The sequence below is a fragment of the Muntiacus reevesi genome, chromosome 1 (genome assembly GCF_963930625.1).
Source record: "Muntiacus reevesi chromosome 1, mMunRee1.1, whole genome shotgun sequence".
Taxonomy (NCBI): Eukaryota; Metazoa; Chordata; class Mammalia; order Artiodactyla; family Cervidae; genus Muntiacus; species Muntiacus reevesi.
This window is the reverse complement of record NC_089249.1, coordinates 56,140,361-56,165,059: the sequence shown is the minus strand read 5'-3', so window position 1 is coordinate 56,165,059 and position 24,699 is coordinate 56,140,361. Positions and strand designations below refer to the sequence as shown.

The following is a 24,699-nucleotide window of genomic DNA, read 5'->3' as shown; positions in this document are numbered from 1 at the left end:
CAGTGTCAGGAAGGATGGGGCATCCAGGAGGCTGGTGGGGTCTCAGGAGGTCTGACTGGACACTGTGGGGCCACGAGTGGGGCGGCCCAGGGTTGCCGTTACCTCAGTCTGCCTCCTGGTTGGTGCCTAAGAGGGGGGCCTACCCCTGGATGATGGTGGGGGTGTCTTGGGGGTTCCCAGGAGTTAACCTGCACCAGTAAACCTTCCGCAGAGGAAGCCAGGGAGCCTTGTTCCTCAGGGGAAAGGCTTCAGGCCTTGCTTGAGTAGGCCCAGCTCAAACTGGGGCCATTCTGAGTTTTAGGGGGCTGACCAGTGCATCCTAACAGCTCTGGTCTTCCAGCCTCAGGACAGGGGTGGAGTACACATAGCTACAGGGCCGGGATCTTCCTAGACAGTCGCTGACTCCCCATCGTGGGCATTTGGGCCCCTCTTTTACTCAGACTGGATCTCCTAAAGGTGATTCCCTGGCAAGCCCTCCCTTGAGCCCCGTTTTTTCCCCCATCAGGTGATGTGTTCTCTGGAAGGGAGTGTGATGGTGGTGGTGGTGGTGGGGGCCCGCTACCCAAGAGTGCACACAAACACGTCCTGGTCAAAGGGGAGGGGGCTACCACACACTTAAGGGATGGACAAGATGGGGACCACACCTCGGCCACTGGCCTGTTGGTGGTCAGTGGGAGCCTCTACCCCATGGCTTTGGGAACAGGGTCCGGCAAGGGGCCTGCAGGGCTGGTGGTCTCCCGGGCTGAGGACTGTTCTGGCGGGTCCCCCTGCCCAGCCCTGCCTGAGGGGTGTGTGTGTCCACCACTGGGCCCTTGCAGCCGTGAGGGGTCGGCACAGGCCGAGCATCAGTGGGGTTTGTGAGTCAGGGCAAGGGGGTGGCTCCGTCCAGGCTGGGGGAGCTCTGCCCCCAGCCCACTGCAGACCCTTAGCTCCAAGGAGGGCAGAGGCGGCGAGGCCCAGTGCAGCCCAGGGTAGTGGACGTGACCTCAGTTTGGGGTTCACAGCCATCACCAGGCTGCGGAGGAAGGGCTGGCCAGGAGCTCCCCAAACTGCCTCCTGCCTCTCCAGTGTGCTGGGGGGAGAGGAGGAAGGAGCCGGGGCTGGGCCTTGGCAGTGGGGGAGGGGGGCTGTCTCCCTCCAGGTTTCACCCTTCTCCCCTGCAAGAGGCCAGGGGGCTCCCCCAAAGCACTCCCTGGCCTGGCTTCTGGGGGGGGATCCAGGTCCCAAGCGGAGACCCCAGCCCAGAGGGGGAGGTGTGAGTGGCACAGGCAGGGTCTGCCCCCCCGACCCACCCTGCCGGCCGGGCCTGAGGCAGAGGCGAGGGGAGCAAGCTGGTAGGGCAGGGCCCACCGATGCCCTGAGTCCCAGCCCCAGGCCTGACGCCGGCCCTCAGGCTCGGTGGACCCTGGGATGGGTGTTAGGAGGGCAAGAGGGTCCTGTGCGTATGTGGCGGGGAGGGGAGGGAGGAGAGCGCAGATAAGCAGAGAAGGCAGGTCCGGTGGCTTCCGCCTCGGTCCAGCTCACACGAGGGTCACGGGGTGGATGGAGGCCCACACTCAATGTCCACAAGCACAGACAGACAGATGTTCACACCGAGGCCACCCGGGGGGCGCAGGGCTGGCTGCGGCCCGTCTACCCTGTGTGGCTCTGCCCCTCCCCCGGCAGCTGGCACGGGGCCCCCAGCCTAGGAGCCCACGACCTGGCCGGACCACGTCTCGTGGGGAGTGTGTGGGGCCAGCTGGGTGAGCACCACCTCCACGGCTTGGAACTTCTGGTTCTTGGGCGGGATCGGGCACACCTTGTAGGTCACCTCGTCGCCTTCCACTGGCACGTACTCCCCCTCGATGCTGGTGGCGGGGAGAGGGGTGTCAGCCCAGGAGAGGGCCCCTCCCTGGACAGCTCCCGTGGTCTGGCCTGAGGGCAGCCTCACCCTGGGCCTCGCTAGGCGGGGGAGCCAGAGCCAGACTCGTAAGAGAGAAACCAACACCACCCCTCACGATGCTATAACGCAGGGGTCCCCAACCTCTGGGATCTAATGCCGATGATCTGAGGTGGAGCTAATAAAATAATAGAAGCAAAGTACACAATAAACGCAATGTGCTTGAATCATCCCGACACCATCCCTGCCTGGTCCCTGGAAAAATTGTCTTCCATGAAACCAGTCCCTGGTTTCAGAAAGGTTGGGGACCGCTGCTATCACGTGAAGAGTGTGAAAGGACTCAGGGAGGTCCCCAAGGCTCAGGGCTCAGGGACGCCACAGGCCACGCCTGGCATGAGGGTTGGGGTCCAGACCAAGACCACCCCGCCTCTCCTCGCCTCCCTCCAGGCTGAAAGGCCCAGGTGTGGTGGCTGGCCCAGCCCTCTCAGGCCCCCTGGTGTGGGAACAGGATCCAGGACTCAGGCGGTGGGTCCCAGGGCTTCTGGGGTTCCCCCCTCACCACCTGGCCCCAGCCCTCCTCCACCCCTGCCCCTGGAGGCACTAGGAGCGGAAAAAGCTGCCAGGACCACAGACCAGCCAGTGGGGGCAGAGGCCTAGGGAGGCATTTTGGAGGGCCTGCTGGGACCCTGCAGCAGGGCCCAGCTGAGAGCGGGGAGCTGGGAGGGACTCACTCAGACACGTGCACAAAGATGTCCTCCGACCCGTTCTCGGGGGTGATGAAGCCGTGGCCCTGTGAGCGTGAGAACTGCTTACACACGCCCTTGAACACCGGGCCAGCCGAGGCACGGGCTGTCCTAAAGATAGGGTAGGAGGATTGGAAATGTGGCCTGAGCACCCCGCCCCCTGCTTCCCTGGACCCCCACAGCCCTCCTGCACCCTGCCTGCAGAGCCTGCCTAGAAAACCTTCCCTGGCGCAGAAACCACCCACAGTGGGACTAGTTCAGTCCTCTCATTATTCCATTGGACAATAAGGAGACAGGCCCAGAGAGGGAAACTGGTTCCCCCAGGTGGCCCAGCAAGTGGGTCACCTGACTGCCAGCCAGTTCCCCTCTCTGTACACAGAACCCTCTCCAGCTGAGGCTGGTCTGGCTTATGCGGATTCCTGTCGTAAGACTTCTGAGTGAAGAATGTACAGCCTAGGCTTGAATACCTCCCAGAACAGGGAGCTCAGTCTCTCCCGAAGCAGCAGTCTCCATCCCATTCGCTCATTTGTCATTCATCCCTTCATGCATCATTTATTAAGCCTCTGCTCTGTGCCTGGCCTTGGTGTGGACACGGGACAATCAGCACCTCCCATCAGACCCCTCCTTTGGCCAAGCCAAACCAGCCTCCATGTGGCCCCCACAAGTGAAAGTATTGGTCACCAGTTATGCCCGACTATGTGACCCCATGGACAGTAGCCCACCAGGCTCCTCTGTCCCTGGAATTCTCCAGGTAAGAATAGCCATTCCCTTCTCCAGGGGATCTTCCCAACCCAGGGATCAAATCCTGGTCTCCCATACTGCAGGCAGATTCTTTACTGTTCGAGACACCAGAGAAGCCCAAGTGGCTCGCACAAACCCCCTCTTCAATTTGACTCCCCTCAGAGACCTAATTCTGAAGGCCCAGGGCTGGTCTCTGTCCAGCCTGCCCACCTCTCTCCAGAGGTCAGCCACGTGCCATGGCTCTTGCCCAGGCTGTTTCATCCAGCGGGAGCACCCAGCTTCCCTCCTTTCCTGATACATCTTCCAAAGCTAGCTAGGACATCTTCCCCGAAGCCCGATGCTGGGTCCTCACCCCCAACCCTGCCAGCTGTCGAGAATGGTGGAGAAACCCCCTGGATTATAAGCAGCTTGTGGACTGAGGCGTTGCCTTATTTATCCCTGGATCCCCCGGGGAAGGAGCTCCATACAGCTTTGTAGACTGAATGAACGAATGCTCGTAGTTACTAGAAGCTCCTTACACAACTCCCATGTCCTCGGGTGAGGGCAGCAGGGGATGGCGGAGGATGAGGCTGGACGGCCCCAGTTGAAGCCCTGTCCTGGGAAAGATCAGCGGAGCCTGGGCAAGGGGCAGGTACTCACGCTGAATACGTCCTGGTCCGTTTGGTGGGCAGGGGACTGGGCAGATCCCGAGATGAGACACTGCCTCGCTCCCAGACCCTGCTGCCCTCCCGGTGGAAGGGGAAGGTGGGCCAGACAGGGGACTTGGGGGAGTGCAGCGGGGGCACGACCGCGGGCGGCGTAGGCTCCGAAGTCATGGCGGGGCCAGCGGGAGAGCCGGGCGGGCTCCCAGGAGCAGCGGCCGGCGAAGGGCTTGGGCGTCCTGGCGGGCAGGGCCCGGCCTGGCCCTGCTCGGCGGCCTCACCAGCCACAGGCTCCGTCTGGAAGGGGGGAGAGAGAGGTACAGGTGAGTGTGGTCCAGGGTGGGCAGCTTCTGGACACATGTCTGGAGGGCTGGGCCTGCCTGCTGCTCCCGACGGTGAGTTCTGGCCACTCACAGCCCCTCCCTGACACAGGGTCCTCACCAGAAAGACCTAGCAAGGGTCTTAGAACCTTGCTGCGGGGGAATTCATGTGTTGAAATCTGAAGCCCTCAGCCTGAGGGTATTTGGAGATGGGGGTGTTTGGGAGGTGACTGGGTTTAGATGAGGTAGGGAAGGGACCTCCCTGGTGGTCTAGTGGCTAAGACTCCTCGCTCCCAACGCAGGAGGCCTGAGTTTGGTCCTCGGTCAGGGAAATAGATCCCACGTGCCGCAATTAAGAGTTCGCATGCCACAACTAAAGATTCCCAAGTGCTGCAACTAAGACCCGGTGCAGCCAAATAAATAAAAAAGTATTTACATGAGGTCAGGAGGGTGGGGCCCCCATTATGGGATCGGTGTCCTTAGAAGGAGAGACCCTTCTCACCCCTCCCCAAGAGATTGCCTCCTGTCCTCTTGCCTTGTGAGGACACAGCCAGCAGGGGGCGTGCGTGCGTGCTGAGTCGCTTCGTTACTATTCCACTCTTGCGACCCCCATGGACTGTAGCCCGTCAGGCTCCTCTGTCCATGGGATTCTCCACGCAAGAAGTGGGTTGTCAGTCATTCCCCCCTCCAGGGGATCTTCCTGACCCAGGGATCGAACCTGCATCTCCTGTGTTTCCCGCATTGGCAGGCGGGTTCTGTACTGCTGAGCCACCTGGGAACCCCTCGCAGGGGGTGGTCTACAAGTTAAGAAGAGAACACTCCCCAGAACCAGACCAAGTTACCACACGGAACTCGGACCTCTAGTCTCCCGAATCAGAAGAACTAAATGTCTCCATGGAGCCCCCCGTCTGTGGTGTTTTGTTAATGGTGGGCCAAGCTGACAGACTAACCGCAAAGTCCTTCCAGCCTGAAGTTCAGTTCTTCAACATGGGGACCTAGGAGGTGGGATGGGTAAAGGGGCCAATGACCTGGAACACAGTTTGGCACAATTGCCAGCAGCTTCTAATCTACAGACCTGCGTCTGAATCTCAGCTTTGTCACCTGTAACCTGGTGACCTCAAGCAAGCCACTCAATAGTTTCAACACGGTGGGGGGAGGGGAGGGTGGTGTGTGCTCCAGACCCCAATGACCTGGGTTTGAATCCTCCTCTAACTATTGGCTGTGCAGCCTTGGTCAACACTTATAGCCTTTGGCTTGGTTTCCTGTTCTGTAAAATGGGAAGAGTGTTGGTTCTTACTTCATAGAGAGGTCACTGTGAGGATTAGATGACATTCTATGTGCTTAGAGCAGGACTGGGGCATGGTGAGCTCTTTGTAATGGTGGCGATTTTTCCTTAACCCCAGTTTCTTCCTCTCTAAAAGGAAGTTGAGAATGCTTACCATGCAAAGTGACTATGGCTTCAATGGTTTAGTGTGTGTGTGACGGCATCTGACATCTTGTAGACACCCAATAAATTGCTATTATCAATGCTAATCAATAGAAGTTCCCCTGACAACAGCTCAGTGCCTGGATAAACTTAAAAAAAAAAAAAAAATTCATCCTTTTTTTTTGGCTGCATGCAGGATTTCTCCTTGGGTGAGCAGGCTTAGTTGCCCTGCAGCGCGTGGGATTTTAGTTGCCAGACCAGGGATCAAACCTGCATCCCTTGCATTGGAAGGCTGATTCTTAACCACTCGACCACCAGGGAAGTCCCTTGTCCTATATTTTTCTCTGCAGAGGAAGAGAATGTAGTTCCCCCATCCATGCACCCACCCACCCTCTGGGTCCCCTTGGATGGGAAACTCTTGGGCTCCAAGAGACGCTAGACTATTTGTTGAGCCTGGAGCAGGTGGCCTGCCACATCGGGGCCAGCAGGATGCCTGGACCAGGAGAGCTCCAGTTTTGCTGCGTGTTAGATGCTGTCTTGGGTAGCACTTCCACCAGCCTCAGCCTCCTCTTGAGAGTCTCCTGGATTGCAAGATCAAACCAGTTAATCCTAAAGGAAATCAACCCTGAATATTCATCAGAAGGACTGATGCTGAAGCTGAACTCCAATACTTTGGCCACCTGATGCGAAGAGCCATCTCATTGGAAAAGACCCTGATGTTGGAAAACATTGAGGGCAAGGGGAGAAGGGGATGACAGAGGACGAGATGGTTGGATGGCATTACCAACTCGATGGACGTGAGTTTAAGCAAACTCCGGGAGATGGTGAAGGACAAGGAAGTCTGGTGTGCTGCAGTCCACCGGGTCGCAAAGAGTAGGACATGACTGAATGACTGAACATCAACAGCTTCCTCACCTGTACAGTGGAGATGAGAACCCTGCCTCACTCCCTCGTGGGCTATGGTGAGGCTTGACTAAGCAGGGATATAAAGAGTTGCCCATGGCCCATGACATATAGGAGTGACGGTCACAGGTTCTCCACCTCCTCACCCCCATTCCTTCACTCCCCCCACCACCCTGGGACCAGAGGTGAATCTCTGCGCTAAGTCTATTTCTGACCTCCGTCTCTACCCTGCCCCCTGCAAACCCGTAGTTTCCAGGGAAGAGTGTAAGACGCCTTCAGACCCCAGAGCCCTGTATGGACTGGAATAGCTGAGGAGTCACCTCCACTCAACTCCCGTCGTTGGAGCAGGTCTCCTGGCCACTGTTCAATGTCCTACAGTAGGTGGGACTTTTCTGGGTCAAGGTGATGAGCTGGCTCTGCCGTCCCTGGGGGTGGAGATGCAGTGTCCCTGCCCCTCGGCAGGCCCCCAACACACCCCATCCAGCCAGGAGAGCTGCTGGGGCAGGCAGAGGGTCAGAATTGCCCCTCAGGGTCCCTCATGCTGAGGTGCGGTTTTTCTCTCTGAGCCCACTTGAGGAGGCAGGCAGGGGCCAGGTTTGGCATTTTTATCCTCATTTAGTTAACTAATTGAATTAATTAAATCAACCCTTAATATTCATTGAAAGAACTGATGCTGAAGCCAAAGCTCCAATACTATGGCCACCTGATGCGAAGAGCCATCTCATTGGAAAAGACCCTGATATTGGAAAAGGTTGAAGGCAAGAGGAGAAGGGGATGACAGAGGATGAGATGGTTGGATGGCATCACCAACTCGATGGACGTGAGTTTGAGCAAGCTCCGGGAGATGGTGATGGACAGGGGAGCCTGGCATCCTACAGTCTGTGGGGTTGCAAAGAGTCTGACACGATTGAGCAACTGAACAACAACAAACTAATTGATTAACTTTTAAAAGACAGGTATTGAAACTGCCCCCTTGGCAATGAAAGAACAGAGTCCTAACCACTGGACCTCCAGGGAATTCACTTGTCCCCATTTTACAGTGAGGAAAACTGAAACTTCAAGAAGAAAAGCTATCACACAAAACCTGGCACATGAACGTCCACAGCAGCATTATTCATAAAAGCCCCAAAGTGGAAAGAACCCAAAGGCCCATCCCCAGATAAACAGATGAACATGTGGTTTACGTCTATATGTGGCTCACCATGAAATGGAACATGATTCAGCCACAGAGAGAAACGAAGTTTTGATAGAGCTATATGACAGCTGGACTTGAAACCTTGAACCTTGAAGTCACGCTGCTAGGTGGAAGAAGCCAGTCACAAAAGATGGCATATTACCTGATTCCATGTATGTGAAATGTTCAGAAGTGGCAAACCCACGGAGATGGGAAGATTAGTGGTTCTAGGGGTTGGGAAGGGCGAAAGAAAACAAGGAGTGACATCTAATGGGTACAGAGTTTCTTTTTGGGGGTGAAGAAAATGTCGCAAGTTGACTATAGTGATGTTGCATAGCTCTGTAAATACACTAAAAACCACTGACTTGTCCATCATAAACAGATAAATTATATAGTGTGGGAATGATACCTCAATAATGCTATTAGGGAAAAGGAAGACAGGCAGCAAAGCTACCCAGGATGACAGCAGAAAAGCAGGAGATGCCCTGGGGCTCACTCCTGCGTGCCCCCTACCCTACCTAGGTGAGGGTAGCAGGTGGCAGGGAGAGAAACTCAGCCTCCCTTTCTCCAGGAAGCAAGGCAGTCCTGGGCTGCCCACTGCACAGTTTTCCCAGGCCTGGTATTGTGCTTGGCAGTGACAGCCTGTGCTGGGAGGTCGTGGGGGGTGGAGGGGAGGGAAGGAGGTGGGGGAGGGGCTGAGGCGGTCCACAGTGGTTGCCAGGGAGATGCAGCTGAGCTGGGCCCTGCTCCGGCCAGCCAGGCCTCCAGACCCAAGACTGAATGAGCCTGGCTCTCAGGTTCCATGCGATGTGGGCAGTGGGGAGGGGTAAGGGGCACTATCCAAGGTAGGGGTGGAGGGCAGCCTCCTCCTTTCCCTCCCACAGTGGATCAGGCAGCAGAGGAGAAGCGGAAGGGGTCAGAATAACAGCAGTGACAGAACATGTATCCCCTCCAGCTCCCCATCCATCTCCCCACCCACCCAGTGGGGAGAAGGTGGGGAGTTGGCCTTCAGGAAGGAGTTGGGGCTGGGATCCTCCCTCTCTCCTTCCTCTGCTGGAAAATGAGGACTACAAGAGTCCCTCCTCCAAGGGCATCAGTGAGGATGACATGGGATGGAGTGTGGGAAGCAGTGAGTAGGTGCTAGATGAGAGGGTGCTTCTCCCAGGCAGGGTAGCTAAGGTGGGCATAGGGGGAAGAGGGAGTGGGTGGAAGGAGAGACCCTGGAGCCAAACCCACCCTTTATTCTCACCTCTCCTGTTTCCTCAAGGACTCACCCACCCACTAGGTCCCTGCCCTGATCCTCATAGTTTCTCCTTTCATTTAGTTCCTGCGTCAGTACTTTAAGGCTCTTGCTATTATGACCCCATTTTGCAGGTGAGAAAACTGAGGCTCAGGGAGGCTGTCACTCACTCAGGGCCACACAGCAATTAATGTCTGAGCCAGAGCTTGAACCAGGGCAATCTGACTCTGGAGTCATGGAGTGGGGAGTCAGGGGTCCTGGGTTCAGTCCTTGTATTGCTACTGACCTGCTGTGTCACCTTGGACAGAGACTTTGCCTCTCTGGTCCATGCCAGAGCCCTGGACCTGAAGAAGCTGCCCAGTGCAGGGTAGCCTGGGAAGCTAGAGAGAGCCAAACAAGGGGATGCAGAGCAAGCCTCCAGCTCAGAGTCTTTCTCCAGAATATTGCTGCAGAAGGGGGCAAGGGAAGACAGGGCTTTGATCATCTGAATGCTCTATACAGTCTTTACAAAAACGTCGTTTTTAAGTCTTTATTGAACTTGTAACAATACTGCTTCTGTTTTATGTTTTGATTTTGTGGCCACCGTTCATATGGGATTTTAGCTCAGTGACCAGGAATAGAACAGCACCCCCTGCAGTGGAAGGTGAAGTCTTAACCACTGGACTGCCAGGGAAACCCAGAGTCTTTACAGAAATTAGTTTCCATTTTAAAATCTCCCAGTTGCCGAAAGGTTGAAATTACGATTGTGTCCATTTTACAAATGCAGAAGCTGAAGCTCAGAGAAGTTAAGTGACTTGCCCAAGGTCACACAGCAGGTAAGTAACAGAGGCCAGATTTGTCTGAAAGCAAATGGTGTCTTCCTCTGAGGATAAGTTCCCAGAAGAATTTTCCCTGAGAAAGCAAAGGGGAAATAAACTCTGAGAGCAGAGAAATAGATGTGTTTGTAGAACATTTGGTTTAACTCAAACAGAGCTAGAGCCTGACCCCCAAGGGATTTGGTGTGCCTGCCTGGGGGCATCTCTGGCCTGGAATAATAAATACCCTTCAGAACTAGCAGCTCGAGGGCAGGAGGACAGCCTGAGTCCCAGATGACCCAGGATTGACTCCTGGCTCTAGAGTGTCCTAGCTGGGTGACCCTCCCTTAAAAAATATATTTATTTATTTAGATATTTGGCTGTGCCAGATCTTAGTTGTGGTATGTGGGATCTTTAGTTGCAACATGTGGGATCTAGTTCCCTGACCAGGGGTTGAACCCCAAGTCCCCTGCATTGGAAGCTTGGAGTTTTAGTCACTGGACCATCAGGGAAGTCTTGACACTCCCTCTTTGAGACTCAGTCTGGTGGTGGTTTAGTCACTAAGTCATGTCTGACTCTTGTGACTCCATGGACTGTAACCTGCCAAGCTCCTCTGTCCGTGGAATTCTCCAGGCAAGAATACTGGAGTAGGTTGCCATTTCCTTCTCCAGAGACTCAGTCTACCCATCTGTCAAATAGGGTGAATCATAGTCCCTGTCCAGGTTACGAGAGGAACTGAGGAGCTGTCAGTGGTCCCCCTGAGAGTGTTTTGGTTCTGACCCTGCCAGCCAAGCTCCTCTTCATTTCCCTGCATGAAGATCAAGCCCCAGAGATTCCGCAGACAAAAGGCCAGGGGAGGTAAAAATAAAACATCAGAGCTATTCAGAGATAACCCTAGGCAAGGTCCTGATACAGCGTCATGGTGTATGGCTGTGAATGGTGATTCAGCCACATCAGCAGGTGACCATCAGCCTGGTGTTGGGGCTCCTCCAGTTATCAGCTCCCTAAAGAACTGGGCAGGAGATGGTTGTCAGAGTCTTCTGCTGACCCTGTGAATCCCTTTCCTTTTGGGCAAGTCAGGGAAACGAAGCTGGCTCAACCATCTGGTGCTGTGTGACCTAGGGCAAGCACGTGCCCTTCTCTGGGCCTCAATTTTCTCCTTGGCTACATGAATCATCATTGATCCAGATGACGCATGAGGGTCACTCCACCTCTCCTCTGAGGTTGTCAGAAACACACGCGTAACTGAGTGTGATTGCCAGGCACTGGGACAACAAACAGGAGAAGAGACAGCCCTGCCTTGAGAGAGCCCGGGGCCGGGGGACAGACAGACAAGGGACCCAGGGTGGTTGGTCACGACAAGATCATGGCCATCGACGGATTAGTAACCATGTGCCAAGAGGTGTGGCAAGCCCTTTGCCCCCTTTCCTCATTTATCCCTCACAACAAACCTACTAGGTAATTATAGTTACCCCGTTCTTCAGAGGAGTAAACTGCGGCCCAGAGAGGTGAAGCGTCTTGTTGGGGTCGCACAACCAGTTGGGTACTGCACTTTAGCACCCTGGAGATGTTTGGGGGAGCGGAACAGAGGCCTTAGGCAGGAGGGAGGGAGGGAGGACCTGTGGGTCCCTGCAAGCTCCCGCCGCCCCTGCAGAAGGAAGAGCGGGGCTTGGGGTTCTATTTCTGGCTTTGTGCTGACTCAGACCGTGACCTTGGGTGAGTCACTTGCCAACTATGGCAAGCTTAAAAACAACTCCCTCCATAAAAGCATCCCAGCCCAAGCCCCCACTGAGAAGGAACAGACAGGGGGAGGCGTGGGTCCGATGACTTGGAAAGGGGGCAGGACAGGGAACACAGGGTGATGGTGGAAGGGCTTTCCGGACTCTGAGGTCTTACCCAGGATGGGCCTGAGGAGGGTGAGGAAACAGCCTCAGGACCACCAGGCAGAAGCTGGCTCTTCCCCAGCACCCCTGCCCTCCCCCAGCCTCTCAGACACTCCTTAAAATACATCAGTGCCAAAGCTGCTGGAACAGCTGGAGGTGACCTAATTAAACCTGGTTCTTTCCTTCTCCCACAGTGTGTGTGTGTATGTGTGTGTGTGTGCGTACTGGGGTGGGGGGGGGGGCGCTGCCCCAGCCAATACTTGAGCTTAATTGAGACCCTTTAACTCTCCTCCTTGTCACGTCCCCAGGAGCCCTGGAGGGCTCCTATGATTAAGACCTTTGGGCTTCGTGGGCGTTAGTGAGGGTATGGATGCTAGGATGGGCACCACAAGAGAGCCCTGCTCACATCACAGCTCCGCTGGGCTGTGTGACCCTGGGCAAGTTGCTTTCCCACCCTGAGCCCTCCTTGGAAAGAGGAATGGACTGGTCAAAGTCACACTTAAGAGTGGCTGAGCTTGAACTCAAATCAACATGACCCATAAGATTTCCAGCATGCCAGGCCAACTCATCCTGGAGGCCATCATCTTGCTGGCGTGGGGCAGGGGGGAAGAGCCACCCCATTGCTTCTTGTCTCCTATCTTAATGGTCTGCATGGACAAAGGTCCGGATTGCCCCGAGCCCTCCTCTTCCCACCAGGCTTTAGGTCCTGCGCTAGTTGTGACCAGTGGACCGATCAGCTCAGCCAGGCCCTGAGCGCCCTCTGCTGGTGCCACTCCTGGGGACTTGCCTCCAGACTAGCCTGCGGGTTTCCCTCCCTCACCAGCCCGCAGTGTGGGACCCCTGAGTTCCTCCTAGGGAGGCTCCCTCCACGGCCAGTGGACTTCCGTGACCACTGCCCATCCCGTCTCTCCAGGTCTGAGAGAAACCTCTGTGGCCAAGACTGTCCTCTGGCCTCTCCCAGGCCCCTGTGAGCTGGGTCCTACTTACACCTGTCTTTTCTTTTTGTTTTGTTTTTTTTTTGGAGGAGGGTCAAACAGACCCAGAGGGGCGGGGCAAATATGGGAAATAGATGTTTTTGGAAAAGACTTCAAGGAAATGCTGGGGGGAGGAGATATCCAGAATTTGGAGGACTCAGAGGCTTCTGAGATAGAGTCAGGTTTGCAGGACTGGCTCCCCATCCCCCAGGGGGCTGCAGACAGTCCCCTTCCCAGGGAGAGGCCTCCCCTGGAGCCCATCCAGGCGGGCATGCTGCCAGGCTCTCAGAAAGGTGGCCCACCCTCCACCCGGGTGCACTTCCTCCTCCCCTCCCCCAGCCCCAGCGGATGCAGCAGTTCACACTCGGTATTTATTATTGTTCTCGCTCCCTGTGTCCCCCTCCCCTCTCCCTGGGAAGAGTCTGCAGGCTGGCAGATTGGCAGGAACCTGCTGTCTCCCTTGTGGGTGCCAGCATCACCCCCTTATCTCCGCCCGGACTCCTTGTGCCAGGGTCAGGCCACTCGGGGACTTGGCACTACATCCAAGGCTGCCTGAGTCCCTGAATCTCACGGTGGGGGACCCAGCAGACCCTGGCTGATCACCCCTGCCCTCCAGGGGCTGCACCCTGGCAACGGTGGAGGTCAGCGCGAGACCAGCCGGCCTGGGAGAGGAGTGGCCTTGGGAGAAGCAAAAGCTCCTGGTGGGGGTGGCTCCAAGGCCAAGGGGGAAATTATAGCGTGGAGCCACCTCTCCAAGCCAATTAGCCCAATTATCCCCAACACATCGCGGAAGAAACAGAGTCAGGATGAGACAGCTGCTCCAGGTCCAACTGTCTGCCTGCCCCCCACCCCCGACGGTCCCTCCCCGGCCCCAGCCCCAAATGCCAGGGGGAACAATCCATGTCTCTCCCTACTGTGCTCTGCTTTCAGCATCTGGTAGGAACCCAATTATTCTCCAGTCATTTCTCTCCCCCCTGGTTCCCAGACAGGAGGCTGCGGCTGCGGCTTGGCAGGTGTCTGCTGTTCTCTGCCTCTTGAGCCAGACACAAGTCCCAGACACACACACACACACACAGACGCCCTTTCACAGAGAACCACTCAGCCTCAGCTTCCCTTGGGGGCCAGGCAGAGCGAGGAAGGGGGGCGGGATGGCCGGGTGGGCTCTTCCACGCTCACACACGCCTGCCTCTCCTCTGTAAACTGGACTGGGCTGGGCCAGCCCCAGGGGAGGGGGCCCACCTTCCCAGAGCACCCCCTCATCGCACCTCCCTCTGCCCCCCATCGTTAAAGCCAGTTTCCAGGGCTGGAGTGCCCGAGGCCCCAGGGTCTAGCCCCTTACCTCTCCCTGGCGGCCGAGGTCCCACACAGCCTCCTGCAGCCGTTCAGACTCGGCCTCTCTCTGGCGTGCTTGGAGCTGATGAGCAGGGATGGGTCTGAGAGATGTGCTGTGTGTCTGACTGTGTGTGTGTGTGTGTGTGTGTGTGTGTGTGAGCATGCGGCACCTCAGGCCCCTCACTCACTCACACACGCCTTCCTCCTGACGTCAGGAAGAGCAGGAGGGAGGGACTGGGGTGGGAATTTGTACTCCCTGCTTAAAGGGACACCGAGCCCCTGAGTCAGACACGGGCGGTGTGAGAGAGCGAGCTGCGTCTCTCCGGGGCCCCGAAGCTTCTTTTTCTGGAAAGTGGCTTTTATTGCCAGGCCAGGGTATAATTTGCCCTGCCAGGTGGGAGTAGCTGCTGAGGAATGCAAGGGGGAAGAGCTTGGGGACAGCCTGCATTCCTGGCAGTTAGAGAGCAAGGAGAGTGGTGAGTGTGTGTGTGTGTGTGTGTGTGTGTGTGTGTGTGTGTGTCTGCCGGGAGGCCGTGGGGTGGAGGGTGGGTCTGGAAGAGGCCGCAGCAGGCCCCAGGGACTCGCCAACCTCCCTCTCCCTCTGTCCCCGCAGCGGAGTGGCCCCTGCCCTCACTTGGCTCTGGGCTCCTCCTCCGTGAACCCATGTGGCCAAGTCTAGTGGCAAGAACTCATGTCGTCCTCTGTCTGGCCCACGGCGGACCCTGAGCTGTTTCTACTGGATTGAACTGAATCGAAGAGGCCCCTGAAGGAGTGAAAGGTGGCTACACACACACACACACACACAGACACACAGACACACACACACACACGCAGACTCCACAGCCTGGGAAGCTCTCCAGACGCCCTGGGTGTGAGCCTCAGCCCTAGGGCTTCCAAGCTGAGTGACCTGGTCAAGCCTCTCACGACTCTGGTCCCCCGTGAGCTCTGGAAAGCAGAGAAGGAGGCCCTTGCTGAGGGGGCTGTTGGAGGCTCCGGGGCAGCCGGTGTACAAGCCTGGCTGGAGGAGGGCCCCCCAGACTGGCTCCTCGTCCCCCTACCCATCCTTTCTCCTCAGGAAAGAAGAAAGTCTGTCCTTCGCATATCTTTAGTACAGCTGACGCAGCCTGGCATTTTCAAAAGAAGTCTTATTAAAATGAAAAGGAGCAGGGAGTTTTAAGGGAGACCAGAAAGATACAAATTCCTAATAAAAATGGCTAGTGAGAGGCACTGAGGCCAGCCCAATGAGTTGGGTGAACATACAAGTCAATGAACAAATGATGTGGTCAGAACTGCAGGAAAAGATCTTCTCTTGTGCCAGAGAGAAGGGCAGTGACTTTTTAAAAAATATTTTTAAAATATTTAGTTAGTTAGTTGTGCTGGGTCTTAGTTTTGGCAAGTGGGCTCTAGTTTCCTGACCAGGATGATCCCCTGGCCCCCCGCATTGGGAGCACAGAGTCCCGGCTACAGGGCCAGCAGGGAAGTCCCAAAAGTAGCACTTGATTTGGAGAAGTCCTGAGCTGGTTTGGCCCTGGGTGTTGAAGGCTGGGTGGTGGATTACGGGCCAACAGAGGGAAATAGTCAGGGAAGGCTTCTCTGGAGTGATGATGTTTAAGCTGAGCCCCCAGTGACAAGAAGCAGCCAGTCTTGCCAGGGTCTAGAGAGAACTGTGGGAAGAGGGGGTGGTTTGTCCGAAGGCCCTCAGGTGGGTGTGAGTGCTGGTGTGCCAGAGCGCTGGGAAGAAGGCTGGTGTGGCCGGAGGGGGTGAGGGAGGGGAGAGGTGGGCCATGAGTCTGGAGCCGAGAGGCAGGGCCTCAAAGGCCTGCTCTGAGGAGGCTGTGGCTTGGGTCCGCTGTAGACCAGGGCCAAGGGCCTTACCCCCCCTGCACATCCAGCCTCCCCTTCTCTGAGGCCCTCCCTGCCCCGCCGGCGGGCGAGCATGTGCTGCGGCTGCCAGGCAGCCAGGAGCCGTGAATGAAGGAGGCTGGGCTGAGGTTTGAAGTAGTATTATGATTATTCTCCACGAAGACGAGAGGGCACAGCTGTTCATTCAGGAAATGAGCAGCCCAAGGCACCACCCACCCACCCACCAGCAGCTGAGTAACAAAGAAATCATCTGCTTAAAACCAGGGGCTCCCCCATGCAGGCTATTTCTGTGAAAACCCAAGAATTCAAAAGCTCATCTCCTAGAAACCCTCCCTCACTTTGGTGAGGCTGTAGAGGTGGGTCAGGAGAGAGAAGCCCCTTAGTCCTGTTGGTTCCAACTGAACTTTAAAGTCCCCATTTTGTTATTGACATCAGCCCACCCATGGGGCCCCGTCCTGGCCTTCCATGGCGTTGAATCCATAAAGCCCGTTAAGGTACATACACTCCTCCTAAGCTGTTGGTGCCACTTGACAGATGCTGAAACTTTGGCACAGAGAGTTTAAGAAACTTACCCAGCACCCCACAGCTGGTAATGGAGCTGGAATTAAAGCACAAGAATTCTGGCTTCATTATTCTTGCTCTTTCTTCTATACCACATTGCTCTGAAATGTCTTGAGTTCCCTGGACACCCATATCCTCCGCTGTGGAACTCATCTCCAGCCTGTACTAGCAATTTTATTTTTATTTATTTATTCATTTTAAATGTCACTGGTTTGTGCAGCCCTCCATAAGCATCCCATTTATTTATTTATTTTTTAGTTAATTCATTAACTTGGCTGTGCTGGGTCTTTGTTGCGGCTCATGGGCTCAGTAGTTGCCTCATGTGAGCTTAGTTGCCCCACAGCACGCGGGATCTTGGTTCCCCGATCCGGGATTGAACCTGCATCTCCTGCATTAGAAGGTGGACTCTTTTTTTTTTTTTTTTTAATTTTATTTATTTATTTTATTTTTGCCTGTCCTGGGTCTTTGTTGCTGCATGGGGAAGGCACGTCATGCCCTGCCGCCAAAAAGCCAAAAAACCCACAAACGCTGCATATTCAAGGAACTTAGGGTCTCTGATGTGGCTGGTGCAGAGACTAGGAGGGCAGAGGACACATTGTGTGGGGCCTAGGTGGGTGTCTGACAAGAGGTCTGCTCCTCATCTGAAACGGGACAGTGTTGCTGGCATCCTCCTGGCTCGTCCAGGGTAATGGTCAGGGCAGGCAGGATACTGGGGGTGTGGGAGGCTCTCCTGGACTTGCCTGGGGCTGGAGCCTTCCCCTAAGGCATGTGGGTGAGCATCTCCTTGTGCTGTCGCTGCTTGGATCCCCTAAAGTCACTAGGAAGAGCTCTCTGTGATGAGAAGAGGGGGGTCCCTGACCTGCGGCCAGCCTCCCCCGCACCCTTCCCAGAGGATTGGCGCTGGATCAGCCAGGCTGACCCCCAGCTGATCTGGCCCTGGGATGGCTATGAGGCAGGGCTCGATCAGCCATCTGCCCGCAGATACACGCTCCTGAACACCTCCAGCCTTCCCAACCCTGAGCGCTCCCCTTCGTGCTCACTGTCCGAGCGAGGCCATCCCTGACCGCCATGGCCAGAGGGGCAGTCGTCCCTCCCTCACCATCAGATTTTGCATGTGACTTTTCTCAACAGCGGGGCCTGAGAGAGGACCTGCCTCTGCTTGATCTCCTGTTTCCTGTGGGTCCTCCTTGCTGGAGCACAAGCCCCCCAGAGCAGGGCCTTCTGCACAGCAACCCTAACAAACATCTATTGACTTTCTCTACTTTGCTTTCTGGCTCAAACCAGAACAGAGAGTAATGTCCTGGGATGCTCGGTTTAGGTCCCTTCTAGGACCACCGTTCCTAGTGCTCCCCAGCTGTCCACGGCGGGGTGTGTGTCATTCCTGGGCCTTTCCAGACACGGTCAAGGGCATCATCTTGATCCTCACAGCCTCCATGCCTTGAGAACCTGAAGAAAGCCCTCTGAGAGCTCAGAATCAAGAAAATCCAGATACCCAGTTAGTTTATATTTTATAATTGAAACGTTCCTAACCAATTAAAATTGGTTAGTTTCTATTTTGGGCTTCTCTTGTAACTCAGTTGGTAAAGAATCTGCCTACAATACAGGAGACCCGTGCTTGATCCCTGGGTCAGGAAGATCCCCTGAAGAAGGGAATGGATACCCACTCCAGTATTTTTGCCTGGAGAATCCCATGGACAGAGGAGCCTGGCAGGCTACAGTCCATGGGGGTCCCAAGAGTTGGACACGACTTAGCGACTAAACCATCAACAGTTTCCATTTTATAATTGAGATGTTTTTCTCTTTGTTTTGACTGCTAGAAATCTTGGAGCCAAATTCTTCCTTTGTCAATAGCAAGTTTATTTACAGGACCATGCGTATCTCAGGGTTAATGTTTTCTTTTCCTCCTCTGATTTAATCATCCAATAAATATTTGTCCTGGGCTTATTGTGCACTTGACACTTTTCTATGTGCTGTAGTGGGAAATCAACAGTGAACAAAATAGACACAAACCCCTGTCTTCGTGGCACTTACAGTCAGGAAGAAGGAGAGAGGCAGTAAAACAACCTAATAAATAACTATGTCACATGTCAGGAGACAGTGGATGTTATAGAAAGCTATTAAGCAGGGAGGGGAGGGGGGGGTGGTGCTGGGTGATTTGTAATTTACAATGGGAGGGGTGGTGCCAGAGAAAGCGTCATTGAGATGACATTAAAGCAAGGACCTGGAGGAGGTGAGGGAGGGTGCTGAGAGGGAGAATGTTCTAGGGAGAGGAAACAGCATCAGGCGGAGGCCATGAGTGGGGTGGGCCCCCAGAGTTTGAGAAATAGACACTGGGCAGAGGCATGTGTACACACGGTCATAGGGATCAGCGGTGCACCCCTCAGGGGCGAGAAGGCCGTCCCAAGGATTGACTCTTCTTCCAGTGAGATGGAGCATTGCCAGGTCAGGAAAGGAGGACTGAGAATTTCTGAGTGACATGTAGTTTATTTTTAAAAATTAGTTGACTTATTTGGCTGCACGGGATCTTAGTTGTGACATGTGCGACCTTTAGTCACAGCCTGAAAACTTAGTTGAAGCACATGGGGATCTAATTCCCCAACCAGGGATCGAACTCAGGCCCCCTGTGTTGGGAGCATGGAATCTTAGCCACTGGACCACCAGGGAAGTCCCTGATGAAGTCGTTTTTGAAGATGGGAAGTCTAATAGGAGCAGGTTTGTGGGGGAAGAGATGACCATTTTGGCCCAGGTGAAATTTGAGTCTCCAAATGGGAATGTGAGCAGACAGGTGTGTAGGACTGCTCAGCGGAGTCCTGAGACCGCCCACGTCTAGAGGTGGGGAGAGGAGGTGGGAGGAGGACCCGGGTGTGTCGAGGAGGAGGGAGTGATCAGCTGGGATAAACGCTGGAGGACTGAGAATAGCCACTGGATTTGCCAGAGTGGATGCCATTGTTGACCTTGAGAAAGCAGCGTGGGTTGAGAGGTAGGGCCAAAACCCTGACCAGAGCAGGTTGAAGACAGACGGGAAGAGAGGATTTGGAAACAGTAAATGCAGATGACTCCTTCAAGCAGTTTTGCTAGTAAAGGGAGCAGAAAATGGGGCAGTAGCTGGAGGGAAAGGGGGCCGAGAGGGTTTCTTTTAAGATGGAAAAAAATCTTAATTGCTTTTTTTAATTTAAATTTTATTTAGTTTTGAATTTGACTAGGTAATATGTTCCCATGATACAAATTATAATAAGGTTAAAACAATCACTGCACATTTTGCACAAGAATACAAAACTGTGTTCAACGCTCAGTCGTGTCTGACTCTTTGCAGCCCCATGGACTGTAGCCCGCCAGGTTCCTTTGTCCATGGAATTCTCCAGGCAAGAATACTGGAGTGGTAGCCATTCCCTTCTCCAGGGGATCTTCCTGATCCGGGGATCGAACCCAGGTCTCCTGCATTGCCCTTCCTTGGTGGCTTAGGCAGCAAAGAATCTGCCTGCAATGCAGAAGATCTGGGTTTTTGATCCCTGGGTCAGGAAGATCCCCTGAGAGGAAAATGGCTATCCACTCCAGTATTCTTGCCTAGGAAATCCATTGACAGAGGAGGCTGGCAGGCTATAGTCCATGGAGTCACAAATAGGTGGACACGACTGAGTGACTCAGGACATACCTAGTGATGGGAATTTCCCGGCGGTCCAGCAGTGAGGACTCCAACTTTCAAGTGTCCCCGTCTCCCAGCCAGAGATTTCAACTGGCCACTGTTGAGATTCTGATTGGTGACTCTAATGGGTCAAAGCCCATGGACACTGTGCCCCATGATTCCACACATCACAGATTCTGAAGGGCATTTAAAATATTCTCAAAAAATAAAATAAAATAAAATAAAATAAAACATTCTCCCTCCTACCCGGTCCCCCTCCCACATCCCTCAGGCATTCAGTTCCTTGCCCTGGAGACAGCCAGTGTGATCAGTGCACACATACCTGCGTGAACACACAGACACACACAAACACACAGACAGACACACACAAAAACACACACACAGACACACATAAACACACAGACAAACACACAGAGACACCCAAACAGACACAGAGACACAAACACAGACACACACAAACACATAGACACACAGACACACACACAGATACACACAGAGACCCACAGACAAAGACACACAGACACACACACAGATACACACAGAGACACACAGAGACACACACACAAACACACACAGATACACAGACACACATACAGTATTATTTTTCTCCTTTTGACATGAATAGTAACATCCCATATAGACTGCTCTGTACCTTGCATTTTTATACTTAATAATATATTCTCAATATCATTCTCTATCCATACACAGAATGCATTCTCATCCTTTCATATGCCTTTGTGTTATTTTACTCAATGATACACCATGTATCTTTTTTCATCCAGCCCTCCACTGATGGACAATCATCTGAGATGGGTTCTATTATTATCTCCACTTTACAGGGAGGCCATGAGCTGCTGAGAGGTTCACCGGCCGCCGTTGCTCAGCTAGTGCGCTGAGGCGTGGGAACTCCATGCCCTTAACCACCCACTAGACTCTCCTCCTCCTGGATTAGTTTCCAACTCGATTTCTCCCTCACTCCTCCGTTCTTAGCAATTATTTTGGTATCCTTTTGTTCCTTCAAATAGCACGTATTTACAAGCCCTGACCTTGTGCCTGGCACAGGGCTCGGCCGGCAGGATGGAGAGGGACATGACAGAAGAGTCCTGGGCCGGCAAGGAGCTGGCAGACTAAGTCTTTGTGCGTTTTTGTCAGCCACCTCAAAGGTTCCATGGAACGATGCAGAGAATTAATAAGGAGGCCTGGTCCCTGTTTTCACTAATGAGGAAACCAATCGTGCCAACAAATCACTGTTACAACCCCCTGAGCTGAACACCATAAAAGAAGCCTGGGAACCCAAAACATCGAACTTGGTAGCACTGGCCTCTTCACCCCAACCTGGCCGTCCTCCAGTTTCCCATCTCAGTGAAAGCCCTCAGGCCTAGGCTCCTCCCACTTCCATCCCCAGGTCCTGCACCCTATCTGGGACCACCCCCTAAAGACCTCTGGACTCGGCCCAACTTTGCTCTCCATGGCTACCAACTTGCTCGGGCCTCCTCTTACAGGGGCCAACCAGTAATTTCCTCCCGGGTATTCTTTTCTCCACCAGCCTCCTCCTACCCCCTGTTCCTCCAGCTCACATGTCCCAGTGTCATTTCCTGGTTCTAACCTTCCAAGGCTGCTCTTTGCTGCCCTTGGGCTAATAAGGTGGTGGCATAAGCCCAATGGTTAGGATCATTGGCTTTGGAGTCTGAATTCCAGCTATGCCACTTATTAACTATGTGACCTTGAGTGACAGCTATGTGACCTTGAACGACCTACTTAACTTCTCTTTGCTTTGTGTGCAAGTGTGTGCTAAGTCGCTTCAGTCTTGTCCAACTCTTTGTGACCCTACCGACTGTAGCCTGCCAGGCTCCTCTGTCCATGGGATTCTCCAGGCAAGAATTCTGGAGTGGATTGCCATACCCTCCTCCAAGGGATCTTCCGGACTCAGGGATCAAACCCAGTGTCTCACGTCTCCTGCATTGGCAGCTGGGTTCTTTACCACTAGTGCCACATGAGAAGTCCTTTGCCTTGCCTGAAGCAAATAAGCGATGGTGAGATAAATGATAGTGAGATAAATTAGAAATTGATGATGATGATAACCCCTACCTTGTACAGCTGGTGTAAGAATTAAAAGTTAATGGACCTGGTTGTCCAATGGTTAAGAAATCTCCTTGCAATGCAGGGGATGTAGGTTCCATCCCTGGTCTGGGAACTGAGATTCCCACATGCAGTGGGGTGTGGCAAAAAAGTTAATGAATATAATAATAAGTAAGGCCTTTGTGGTCTGGACCCTGCCTAGGGGTCTTCAGTCTTACCAGTTTTTATCTCCTCTATAAACCCACTGAAACATTTTTTGGTTTCCTCAAAGCCTCTGGCTCCGCCCTCCCTCTCCTTCTCCCAACCCCTCTGAGCTGAAGCTGGGCCTAGGAACCAGTTCTTCTTCCCCACTGGATCTCTACCAGCTGTCACGTAGTGTGTTGAATGAATGAATGAGAAAGCTATTGCATTTGGGTTCTGATGGATGAGTAGGAAGTTTTTCAGGTAAAGAAGTGTTCAAGACTGGGCTATAAAAGGACTTTCTCCATCCTTGGAGCTGAAAGCTCCCAGTGACTGGAGGACAGAAGGGAGGTTAGGCTGGAGAGGAAAGTTGGGTTTAGTCCAGAACTTTCTGTGTGGACAAAAGATATCTATGAAGGGAAGGCTTTTGTGATAGTGGGTTGGTCACTTGCAAGAAATACTGAGGCCGGGAGCTTGGATGTATGGTGGCTAAGCTCTGGGGCAGCAATGAAAAGCTCTTCAGGGCAGTAAGTTGTGGGAATGGAATGAAGAAGGAAAACTTTGAGAGTTTTGAGAGAAAGAATTAATATGATCTCCTAAACACTTTTACTGAAGGCATCTTAGAAATGATGTTGGGCAGTTGTGGGAATAAAGAGCTAAAGTCGCATTTCCTCCCAACTTCAAGAAGCTCAAATCCTAGGAAAGGCAGACAGACCTATAAATAATATAGATGCAGGGAAGGCCAAATTTGGTCACTGCAGCCAGACTTACAGAGATATCCCTATATGTGTAAAATCAGCAAATTGAAGGACCATGCATTTCTGAGTGCCTCTGTCATGTACTCCAAGTCTCTTTTTATTTGTTTAAAACATACTGCAGGGACTACATGGTGGCCCAGGGGTTAAGAATTTGCCTTCCAGTGCAGGGGGTGCAGGTTCAATCCCTGGTTGGCGAACTAAGATCCCAGAGACCTCAGAGCAGCTAAGCCTGCAGGTGGCAACTACTGAGTCCTAGTGCTGCAGAGCCCACAGGCTACAACTGGAGAGTCTTTGCACCACAGTGAAAGATTCCCCATGATGCAACAGAGATCCTGAGTGCTGCAACTAAGACCTGATATAGCCAAATTAATAAATATTTCTAAAAAACCACAACACCCTGCAGTGTATTTCCATGACCCATCAACTTTTAGAGACTGTGTAATATAGAGATTCCAGGGGGGCCCTCTTCTGCCATTTAGCAACTCGTGATCTTAAGTTACTAACTTCTCTTAGCCTAAGCCCATGTTAGCTACCATAGGAAGATGAGTGACACTGGAATGCCGGGGGAGAATAAAATGGGGCTGGAGGCCTGTGGGTCGTGTCAAGATCCTGCAAAGCCTTGTGAGCTACCAGAAAGGGTTTGGATTTTATTACTAGTTCAATGGGAAGCCATGATCTTCATCATTCAGAAAACTAAGATCATGGCATCCGATCCCATCACTTCATGGCAGATAGATGGGGAAACAATGGAAACAGTGACAGAGTTTATTTTTGGGGGCCTACAAAATCACTGTAGATGGTGCCTGCAGCCTTGAAATTAAAAGACGTTTGCTCCTTGGAAGGAAAGCTCTGATAAACCTAGACAGCATATTAAAAAGCAGAGACATTACTTTGCCAACGAAGGTCTGTCTAGTCAAAGCTATGGTTTTTCCAGTAGTCATGTATGGATGTGAGAGTTGGACTATAAAGAAAGCTGAGTACCAAAGAATTGGTGCTTTTGAACTTTGAACTGTGGTGTTGGAGAAGACTCTTTTTTTTTTTTTAATTTATTTTTTATTTATTTGGCTGCACTGTGTCTTAGTTGCTGCATATGGGATCTAGTTCCTTGACCAGGGATTGAACCTGGACCCCCTGCATTAGGAGCTCAGAGTATTAATCACTGACCCACCAAGGAAATCCCATGGAGAAGACTCTTGAGAGTCCCTTGGACTGCAAGGAGATCCAACCAGTCCATCTTAAAGGAAATCTGTCCTGAATAGCCATTGGAAGGACTGATGCTGAAACTGAAACGCCAATACTTTGGCCACCTGATGTGAAGAACTGACTCATTGGAAAAGATCCTGATGCTGGGAAAGATTGAAAGCAGTAGGAAAGGGGGATGACAGAGGATGGAATGTTTGGATAGCATCACCGACTCAATGGACATGAGTTTGAGTAAGCTCCGGGAGTTGTGATGGACAGGGAAGCCTGGCGTGCTGCAGTCCATGCGGTTGCAAAGAGTCGGACACGACTGAGTGACTGGACTGATCTGAACTGAATGGAAAGCCACTGGGCCTTCCCAGGTG

At 53.4% G+C, this 24,699-nt stretch overlaps 1 protein-coding gene across 1 annotated transcript; it reads right to left on the bottom strand.

Moving 5' to 3' along the window:
* Position 1: 1 nt before the first annotated feature.
* CSDC2 (cold shock domain containing C2) lies at positions 2 to 14,637 on the bottom strand. The gene is made up of 4 exons (XM_065944720.1): positions 14,058 to 14,637; positions 4,003 to 4,301; positions 2,611 to 2,733; positions 2 to 1,847 (listed from the first exon to the last, which is right to left on the bottom strand). Exons 1-4 carry the CDS (start codon positions 14,211 to 14,213, stop codon positions 1,685 to 1,687), a joined length of 741 nt encoding a protein of 246 aa, XP_065800792.1. The 5' UTR covers positions 14,214 to 14,637; the 3' UTR covers positions 2 to 1,684.
* Positions 14,638 to 24,699: the final 10,062 nt, after the last annotated feature.